Source organism: Acyrthosiphon pisum, chromosome A1, assembly GCF_005508785.2.
Source record: "Acyrthosiphon pisum isolate AL4f chromosome A1, pea_aphid_22Mar2018_4r6ur, whole genome shotgun sequence".
Lineage (NCBI taxonomy): Eukaryota > Metazoa > Arthropoda > Insecta > Hemiptera > Aphididae > Acyrthosiphon > Acyrthosiphon pisum.
This window is the reverse complement of record NC_042494.1, coordinates 159,053,943-159,064,843: the sequence shown is the minus strand read 5'-3', so window position 1 is coordinate 159,064,843 and position 10,901 is coordinate 159,053,943. Positions and strand designations below refer to the sequence as shown.

The 10,901-nt window shown below is 30.7% G+C and overlaps 1 protein-coding gene and 1 long non-coding RNA gene across 3 annotated transcripts in view; one reads left to right on the top strand and one right to left on the bottom strand.

Annotated features, from left to right (window-relative positions):
* LOC115033898 overlaps window positions 1-7,480 on the top strand; it is a 17,452-nt gene extending 9,972 nt beyond the window's left edge. Inside the window, exons 2-3 of the long non-coding RNA XR_003839248.1 lie at window positions 7,009-7,167; window positions 7,262-7,480. This is a non-coding gene — a long non-coding RNA (uncharacterized LOC115033898). The remainder of the gene's footprint in view (window positions 1-7,008; window positions 7,168-7,261) is intronic.
* On the bottom strand, window positions 5,054-9,682 carry LOC100164054 (maternal protein exuperantia). 2 transcript variants are annotated; one of them, XM_001951157.5, is made up of 6 exons: window positions 9,500-9,682; window positions 7,552-7,828; window positions 6,574-6,725; window positions 6,318-6,501; window positions 5,878-6,186; window positions 5,054-5,795 (listed from the first exon to the last, which is right to left on the bottom strand). In XM_001951157.5, exons 2-6 carry the CDS (start codon window positions 7,822-7,824, stop codon window positions 5,463-5,465), a joined length of 1,251 nt encoding a protein of 416 aa, XP_001951192.1. In that variant the 5' UTR covers window positions 7,825-7,828; window positions 9,500-9,682; the 3' UTR covers window positions 5,054-5,462. The 2 variants fall into 2 exon arrangements, with proteins under 2 accessions (XP_001951192.1, XP_029344556.1); XM_029488696.1 differs by lacking the exon at window positions 9,500-9,682 and adding an exon at window positions 8,014-8,036.
* Window positions 9,683-10,901: the final 1,219 nt, after the last annotated feature.

The window sequence follows — 10,901 nt, the reverse complement described above, 5'->3', positions numbered from 1 at the left end:
AGCATATATTTCAAAATAAATGGTCTGATTCATTTTAATTCTTATTTATAAATTAACACTTAGTGCCCTGCCACACACTGTACCAAATTACAGTACCTACTTCCTACACAATGCATGCATACACATTATGGGCGGTAAGTAATTCTAAAATGGGAAAAACCCCCATTCCAAAAACATATTATAATAATAAAAATGTAACTTCAAGATTTACATTTCGTAGAATGAATAGTAATACTACGAACGCTCACCGACACTTTATACATCGATTATTACGATTACGTATAGACCATGATAAAATAATTTTATCATGGTATAGACAGTGGACACTACGCAGTCAGAACACACCGTGCCATTTCCTCATAGTCACATTGTCACACAACTTAGTAATTGATTTTATTTTTATAAGCTAAAAGAAAAATGGAGCAAAAAAAAAGTAAGCTACCAGCAACTAGTAGTACTCCATTGAATTTTTTTTTAAAAGAAGCTTGGAATTGACGTATAGGTGTTACAATTTTAAATTATTCAAAATACTAAACATTATTAGGCCCGGAACTAAATGTTTTAAAATCGTACAAAATATGTACGACGTATTTTATACACTTATTATAATTTATAATTAGTATTACAACTCACGCTAAAATTATGCAAAATTAAATAAACACCAGTTAAAAAAATGTATTGAAAATTTAACTGCAGTCACTGCAGTTTATTCAATCAACTATTAGGTCCCTCTGTCATATTAATTTTTATAAACAATTTGAATGAGTTTATTAAAAAAAATAGAATTTAATAATTTATAATAATATTTAATAATAATTTTACCTACACAATTTCTTGTATATTATTAAAAGAAACAGAGAAATCTGATGATGTATTACGGGCAAAGCCCCCCACAAGTTTGCCATACAAATTTATTTTGATCCCCTCCCATGAAACATTCTCAATTACGCCACTGCTAAAATCAGATGAATAAACGCAAACGCATACAAAAAAATTCATTCAAATCGGTCTAACCATTTAGGAGGAGTTCAGTCAGAACACGTCAACACACGTACAGTAGAATTATTGCGCTTAGCAACACATTCTGCGATTCATTTTTATATTAGGTATACGAAATCAACAAACATGCCCGATTAACCAATAGCAACCAATATGATATAATGCACTATTGCGTCACTGTTGTATTTTTGACATACAGATTTGAGATTTCCTACCTTTCCGGTCTAAAATTTTATTTCGTAAAAACCTCCTCCTGGCAGTTACGAACATCTTAAAAAAAAATTGAGCCAAATCGGACCAGCCGTTCATGAATTGTTATACATTTTTGTCTCCATTTTTATATATATAGATTAAAATGTGTATGATCGGCATATGACGTGTGAATAAGCACTTGTTTTATAAATGTATAATACGCAAATTGTAAATCTAATCGGTACGCGATAAATTTAATCACAAGAAAATCTCCACAATAATAATAACATTATTTTTTTGAATATTACATTAAAATGTATGTTATCATTCAAGGGTAAAAACCTAAAGAATAGTAAAAATTATAATTTATTTCAAAAATGTTGGAGTTTTCCGAAGTTTAAAAACTGAATTTCGAATATTTTTAAAAGTCGTGCATCACATTTACCTCTATGGGCATGGCTCTAATAAGTAGTCATTAATCATTATATTTCATGAATAATATTGCGCATTATAATAAAAAATAACCTAATTATTGTACAACATATCTATGATTATAGGTTATAACCTTCGGGTTATCAAATACAAAATAATCCGAAATTTTAAATTAATTAAATTTGTTTATCAACACGTGTATTGACTAATGACTAAAAATTTAAACAGTTAACGTGCACTGAATCCAAATCCAATTTTCATACATACGCATTATAGTTTATTAATTGTACAATATACAATATACAATACTAGCTATGTTATACTGTTATCAATTTATTATTTTCATATAAAATATAGCCGGTCATAATTTATTTGAACAAATAATTATATTTTATTTCAAACGCTATGCTTTATGCACCTCCCCTTCAAAGCCCAGCTGCCCAGACGGCAATCGTATCGACATCATTACCTGACTATTAAATCTACATACTATTTTACTCCTCAAACGTTTACACAAGCAAAATATTTGAGCGTATAATAAAATAATATATTATTAAAATACTTGTCACAATAAAGTTACGTGTACCGATGTCTATTTTTTATCTGTATAAAAACTGATTGAATTTTATCTCGTCAACTCTATCCTTTCTATAATTCTTTCAATGTTATTATCACAATAAACGTAGATTATAGATTTCCATTTTATTTTATTACAACGCACTATCATTGCAATGATCAATTTATACGAAAATGATGAATAGCGTTAATCATCTATGCCAGTGTATTCTTATGAACTAGACAAAATTACATAAATTCGTACTTTTTTATTCAAATAAATTATATTTAATAAATAACATACAGAACAAAAAATGAATTTTGTTGGACCTGGGATAGATTAAATATTTGGCATATAAACTGATATTCACAACCTTCAACAACTGCAATCATATGTTGTCAATAAGTTTATTCTGCTAAGATATAACTTATTTCACGTCTAATAAACACGTTTATTCTAGGTGTTAAGTTCAGCTGATAAAAATTATACGAATGCCCAAGTACAAAGTCATGCTTAAGGTCAACGACGTAACCATGTATTTTTTATTAGTTTATCCGTTGTTCTATGATTTGTAAGAGTAGGTACGAAAAAACTTTAAAATTTAAGAGATTAAAACTATGAACAAAAAAAATAAGTTATATCTACCATGTCTAATCAATATGTGCTCAATATGTGGTATACACTTATCAAAATCAAATTTGTATATAAAACTAAAGAATATATTATTACCTATACATACAATATAATATTTGTTTATATTAAAAAACACAAAAATAAAACAACCGGTAACACACTAATACAACTGAACTGTTATGTCATAATAAACCCTGAAGAAATACAGAAAACTTAAAGAAGAAAACCAATAAAAAATAATATTAATTTCAATCTAGTCCTTAAATCTCTACAATAAAAGTGTACTTAAAACAAAAAAAAAATGAATAAATGAGGAATTAATTGTAAGTACTTATAATATTATAATATTAGACATGATAAATCTTACATACAATACTCACTTTCTCTGAAGCCAATAGAATCTGTTTCTGGTGTGAGTTCTGTAAGAAATTTCCAGCCGAGAAGAAATAATGTTTTGAAACAGATTAACGTTGCTGGCAAATAGTATATTTTCAGTGCAGTACTTAACTTGACTCTTGTAAGTAGTTAGGTATTCTTATACTACATGTATACTTCTTGTAACTACTACAGGCTAAGCCCAATAGAAGGCACATGATAACATATTATTAAAACTTCAGGGTGGTACCAAAAATAAATTGAACACAGCGATTAAGTTGATAAGCGGGACATAGAGCAACTTTACAATTACCACAACAATATTTCAACGCATTAAAGAAACATTTTACCTCTTAGATTAACAACATCCATTATCTGGTAAAATGGTATAAACACCTATATCTTACAACTCATAAATGAGTCTTATTTTTCCATTAATTAAGAGGATGCCACACCCGCATGTGTTGTCTCCGTCTTACAAATTTATAACATAGCAAAAACTGTTTTGCGCGGGACAATTTTTATCTTTCTGTAGTAGCGACTCCAAAATTTCTGAACATATAGGGTCAAAAATTATCTATGCAACAGCATGCCCATATTTTAAATAACAAAAATACAATTAAAGTTATTTGCTTCTAAACATTTGGTTTTTTCATTTGCTTATAAAAAATTATTGGATAGTGCTATAAAAAAAAGCTGTTACACAGATAATGGTCTTCTTTACGTGTTGTGAAAATTTGGTAGTTCTACAACAAATATTGGTGCGAGAAAGTTATCCTGTGCAAAACAGTTTTTGTTATATTATACATTTGTAAAACGGAGACAACACATGCGGGTGTGACATCCTCTTAATATTTTAATTAGAGCTGAGAATTATATTATATTATAAATGTTAATAACCAAGTAAGAAATTAAATTATACATTCAATGAATAACCAATATGTTAAGTTTTAAATCAGAATGCCAAGCCCACATAGGATGTCGCTGTTTCCAATCTTAGAAGTGTGGAAGATAGCAAATGTAAATAAGGCAGATCATGTTAAATTGCTTTAACATTTATTTATGTTCACAATTGTATCAAATAATAAAACCAACATAATAATAATTAACTGTTTAAGGGTCCCGGTGCCAGTTTTTCAAATTTTCCACAATTCTATAAAATTTGAAAATTAAATTTTATATTTCAGTTTCCACCTCAATTATAAGACTTTTTCACTAATCCACTACCTGATACCTAATTAGGGTGGTTGATAGGATGCATTATATCGAGAAAAAAAAAACAACTTTACGGGAATAACTCTCAAGCTTTGTAGAATTGGAGGATGTTGATGACTATTTTTTAATCTGAAAGATTAAAGTTTCCTACAGCTCGCATCAATCTCTGTTTTTGTATTTAATTCCAAATAATTGTATTAAAAAAATTGTAAAAAAATGCTTTTTATCCTGTATTTTTTTAGACATATTAAGTTTGTGAATAAAATATTGAAAAACAGAGATCGATGCGGGCTGTAGGATATTTCCCTCTAACAATTAAAATAAAAATTATGAAATTTGGTTGATTTTACAAGGCGGTTTCATTATTCCCACAGAGTGTATTTTTGAGGACAAAATGGCATCGGCACCGGACGCCTTGATGTAAACTTACTGTTGCGCATTTGTAAACACAACAAATGTGGGTGAGGTGCTCTTGTAAAAAAGCCTTAATAACAAGCAGTAGTCTTTTCAAATAGATAATGAATATTTTTCAATGAAAATTTAAACATTCAAAAAGAATAAATAAATTATGAGCAACAGTAATTTAAAAAATTGTAAAATTTAGATAATAATTAAAATAAACAATAATAGCAATAAATTAAATTAAATAACTTTTGTTGTTATATTCTTTGTTTATTGTTTTATAGATATATAGTTTTGTCTTGTAAAAATTATTACACATGTTATAAAGACCTCAACTTATTCGCGTTCTTACAAATTAAAATAGAAATAGAACATGAAGAAAAATAAATATTAAAATCGACTTGATTTTTTTTAAATAAAATTATAATATATTATCATCCATAAGGAAAATAGTTAAATGAACGCGAAAAGTGGTCAACACATTGTTTTTGTTTCATACAGTCAATTTTTTTAGAGATTTTAAAAATTATTATTATAAAACTTATAAGTAGTCTATGAAGAACAACAAAAAAACTTAACGTTTTTTTTTTTAATTTTTTTTTTTTTAATAATACTTAATACTTAATACTTAAAATGGTAATCAAACTTTGGTTTTTAATCAGTTGTTCTCACCATTTTCTTGACTTTTGATAATTTCATTCTGGGGCTTTTCTACTTCTAGGTTGTGACCATTGGCGTGGTCGGTCGAATTTGGCGAAAGAGAGCCAGCATCGTTTTCAGATATGCTCTTTCTGTTATCCTTGTAACTGCCGCTACGTCTCCTAAATCTGCCACCATACTTTCGGCCTCCTTTAGGAGGTGGAGAAACCGGTTCAGGATTTTCAAAATGCATGATTATAGTACTAACAATGCCTTCTTTTTCTTCATCCGACAGTTCTGGCAATTTATCTTTAACAGCGTCTTTGAAACCGTCTTTATTTTCCTTATTCTCCTGTAAATAAGTTAAAAAATGAATTATATTTATAATCATATTAAAAATTAATATAATTTGGGAGTAAACAAAATTAACTAACTGTCCATAAAGATTGGAGTGTTATATAATCAATGTTAGCTTTGGCTATCGAATTACGATAACTAATAGCTTTCTTGCGATCTAATGTTGATGTTTGGTATGACAAAGACTTATGGTAAACTGTATTTAGTGACTTTTGTCTTGCCAATAACTCTTGAGTGCTATGCAATGTCTGTACTTCGTTATCTATACTTGTAAGGAATGTAGATAATGCCTTGGCCTTGGTTTCTTCAGAAACTTCACTTCCAGTTACCACTTCTTTCCCATCATCTTTACCAGTTTCCAAAGTTACACACAAATGTTGGACAATCTAAAATAATTTTAATTATGAATAAGCTAATAATTAAAAACATGAAATATCAAAATATCTATTATTTAAGAGATGATTTAACAGCAAAATTTTTTAAAAAAAATGAATAAATAATTTTAGACTTGACTTACATCATAAGCTAATTTAGCACGATCGGTTGCCTTGGAGGTATCAATGTGATCTTTATCTAAGAGCACCTTTGACAGAACTCTTAATGAAAACATAACCATAGTATCTTGACAATGAGTTTGAGCAAATGAATGGCAGTTGGCAAATCCTTTGACTACTTCAGAGAATTTATCTAATAAATTATATCTGTAATAACAAAAAAAAAACCATATATTACAAGAATAAAAATAGGTAGATAAATAAATTTTGTTTTCTTACGCAAGAAGAGACTTAATTAGAAGACAAGTGTTGAATTTGCTAACCTCATGACACACTAAAATGGCCATTTTTTTACCATTGTCTTTCAACATTTGTTCTAACCATTCTATAAATTCAGCTAAAGCAGATATTTCACTTTTTGATTTTAAAGTCTAAGAAAAAATAACCATTAAATAAATATCATTAAACATAACAAATAAATGGGGACAATTGTTATTAGGAGACAAAAATATTTAATATATCTGAAGATGCATGAAATTCATTCAAGTGGTAATTTTAATTTTCATAAATACTACACGAATCTTTTAGCATAATAAATAACAAATTACACCCCTAGTGTAATGCAAAAGCAACCATATTTTGTTATATTTGTTATATTCTATAACTAAACAAATATCTGCTAGGTATGCCTGACTAAAATATTTTTTTTTACAGAAAGTTTGATTTTGATAGGTACATTATACTCCAGCCCAAGAGATTCTTCGACCAAAATCATCAGATTCCGCACACCCCTCACTCACAACTTATTGGCCCACCGACAGCAGGTCACTGCCAGTCATTGTGCATGTGAATGATCAATGTCATTCCGTGAAGGTACTGATCTCCCGTAGATCGGAGTATAGCTACATTTAGATTTAAATGTAGAAAATATAAAGTCTATAATAATTGGAATGTTAAAAAAAATTAGGTATGCGATACTTAAAAGTCGATTTAGAGGACACAGGCATTTGTTGTCTCTGTCTTACAAGTACATAACATAGCAAATTGTAATAGCAGAACACACGTAGCTCCATAGGTTTAAAAATTAGAATGAATTCATCTCTTATAAAATTTAAAGGTAAGAATATTATCTAGGCAATATCATTAGCTTTTTATTATATTTTAATTTTAAAGCGAGTTAGGAGTATTTTAGATGTACAAAAAATTTACAATTACCTATAAAATACTTAATTATTAAACTGTTTCTAAATATCTTACTTTATTATTTTTTATATCTTTTAATGCACGGAAACGTCCCATTGTTATAGTGCACAAAAGATGGCGTCTTCTGGCTACTTGATCAATGTCATTATGTGGCATTATATATTGATTAAACTGCGAATTTGGTGTGTGACCGGCAATATGGCATATTTCATCCAGTAAACGGCGTCCAGTCGTATCTATATCCCAACCAATGACCATGTAGTCGGACAAATTGTCCAACGTCACAGTGTTATTACTGACATCTACAATTTCGGTATTTTGAACCATTTTGCTATAAATTAAATTAAAGAATGTATTATAAGTAAACCTAAAAATTTAACAAATACATAGAAAAAATTTAAATTAAAATATTTTTGAATGTTGGAAATTATCGAAATGTTAATTATTTATTTTACTAATAAACAACAAAATGTATTTAAAAAAACAAATTAATCAAAACTAATACAATAATATTACCTTTCAGATATTATTATTGTTAAGAATAGGTTTAAATCTTGATTACGAAAAATTCCCGGTTACGTAATACGATGTTTAATTATATAGTTTTAATGTGTAACTACTCGTGTAACTATGATATTAACCTACTTAATTAATATTATTCATGTTAGGCACCTTTTTCATAGATATTTGGAATTTTAATGTAATATTGTTATGTAAAATATGTACAAGTAGGTATTATAACTTTTAAGAAACTTAGTAGAAATGCTGTTGGAAAACGTTTAAGTGGAAATTCGGAACTTCAGTTGACAAACTAAAATAACTTAAATCTAAAAACTATCCACCATTTACCCACGCAACATACGTAACGAATTGTCTAAAAATACAATAAAACCACAAAAATGTGAAACCGGAGCAACATTGTGAAAAACCTCGAAGACTTTCGATAAAAAAGGTATTAATAGATTAATTGCTTTCATATCGACACACCGATACTGTCGATTATAACGTCCAAACTCCAAAGCAGCACGTTTAAAATCTCAACGACAACATTTACAGGACCGTAAAAATAGTATAACGTCTGCGGACCCCGACAACGGTTTTATCGAGATAGCAGAGGTTATTAGCTGATGCTATTCAAGATAACGTTACGAATATCGTACACGATATTGTTATATTTTTATTATTTATCGCGACGCGTATTAGCGAAATGATATTCAGCTGAATATAAAACGAACTGCAAAATGGTGTAATAACCCTGTAAAATTAGGACGAAAATACGATACGCGCCGCGATTCCGTTTGCCGGCGACGCAAAAACGAGTTTGCGCCGAGCGACAGCGATGAAAGTTCCCGAGGACGACGAGAAACGGAACACGTCGTTTGAAACCGAATATTTTGATTATATAACGACGATCAATGTAGGTAAATCCGAAAATGCCCCCGGCAATGGCTGTACCCGAAAGGATTATATTATTATTATATTGTTATGACGTAAACGTCGTAATCACTAATCGAAAACGTATCCGAACGACGCGGGCGAGAAGGGGGGACGACACTCGGGATAAAAAGGGATTCGGGTGCAATCTGAAAAAACGAAAACAAATAAATAAATAAATATCGAAGGATATTTTACCGAAAGGTCCGAATTTACAAATTTTTTTGCCGTCCGTCGGGTACGTGCGGCAGACCACGTCCTTGCACGGTCGGCGGCCCGAGCGCGCGCGTCGCACATGTCGCGCGGTCACGGCCTAACCCTTTCGAAAATCACGAAATCAAAAAACTCGTCATCGACGGCAAACAACAATATTACAGAGGCGCGCTCGACGGACGTCTTTCCGGACGACGTACTAACTGCGCGACATTTCTCGTACACGACTGCGGCGACGGCAAAAATATCTTAATTTTATTATAATATATATTATACATCAATCATAGTATTAATACCGTTATAATGCCAATTTGTCGTTAAAATATTAATATTAAAACAATGTTGTCGAACTCACCTGAACTGACGATATTATGGGTAATATTACGGTGTGCGGCGGTGTCGAAAAACGTTGACGTATTACACTGAGCGATATGCCGATATTACACGTGCGAAACTGCAGCGGGTCTCCGTCGACGGTGGATAAAAAAACGTGTGTGCGGGTCGGCCTCGGAATCGGATCCGGTAACTCACTGATGGCCGGCGAGACGTGTGCGCGTGCGCCAGTCCGGCGAAGTATCAAAATAATAATAATAATAATAACGTTGGTTGTGAAATAACGACCACGGCGTCAAAGTGCGGTGGGTGTGTGTGCGTGTGGTGGGGGACGATCGAGGGAGAGTTGGAACAAGTTTTGGTCAGAGACTGTTCACTATTTTTTTTTTTTATAGTGTTTACTTGTTTGGTTGAGGGACGCGCGGGCGAATTCAAACATTTTAAACGCGACAACGTAATAGAAATAGAAATAGTTGTCTTCTCTTGTAAGTTATAAGTTATATATTATGTTAAAATCTCAAATCGCCGTTTTCAAACGGTCGTACGACCAAAAGTAGTATACATAGTATAATACTTGTCTATGCGTCAAGCACTCGAGCTGCCAACTCGACTTTAATGTCGATGGCACTCAAGTCTATCTCAGAAAAAAACAGCGATCAAATTTCAATGATATATATCAAATATAGCAACGAAAAACCGATATTCGGCATTTCGTCTATTCTGTGGCATGACGTTCCATTTCAGCGCTTAGTAATTTCAAACTAAACGATTTCGCGTTTATTTAAATTCTTAACTGACCAATTATAATTTTTAAGTCCTATCTATAAACACAGGACAATAAGAGCTATAAGAGAATATATTATTGAATCTTAGAGTAAATATTAAGTATTTACTCTACATCTGTACAACTGTCAACTATATTATGCGACGTAAGCCAAGCTAAAAGCATAGTAATGATATATTAATTATTATGTACTTAATATTTTATTGATATGTGAAAATGTAATATTTAATATTTTGCCATTGTGATATTGTGTTATTGTAATAAGTAATAACTATCTACATATTAACTAATAATTTTAAATGTATAATTGTAGTGGGTGAGGTTGACCATTGGGCATTGACGACATTTGGTACTTTGATTGGCGACTTGGCGTGCGAAAAGCTCGGAAAAACACATTTTTACTTTTTAGGTTATACTTATTGCAAATACGATTGCAATACGGCAAGCTTTGTAAACCTGCGACATCGCTCTACAAAATGTATTTGGTTGCCTATTCAGCCCCTTTTTTCTTATCACTTAATAATTGATAATAGTATCACAGAATAATTTATTCAAATTAATTCAGTGATAATATTATGTAGTTTAACTGGTATAACTACAGTCAGTGGCGTGGCAAACGGCAATTTCAGAGGCCTTGGCC

Bases quoted from the DNA above. Each gene is read 5' to 3' on its own strand.
- LOC100164054 (XM_001951157.5), bottom strand. From the start codon at position 7,824: ATGGTTCAAAATACCGAAATTGTAGATGTCAGTAATAACACTGTGACG. The intron at 6,502-6,573 runs GTAAGAAAACAA...TTGTTATTACAG, and splicing joins CTAATTAAGTCTCTTCTTGC to ATATAATTTATTAGATAAAT. The intron at 5,796-5,877 runs GTTAGTTAATTT...ACTTATTTACAG, and splicing joins CACTCCAATCTTTATGGACA to GAGAATAAGGAAAATAAAGA.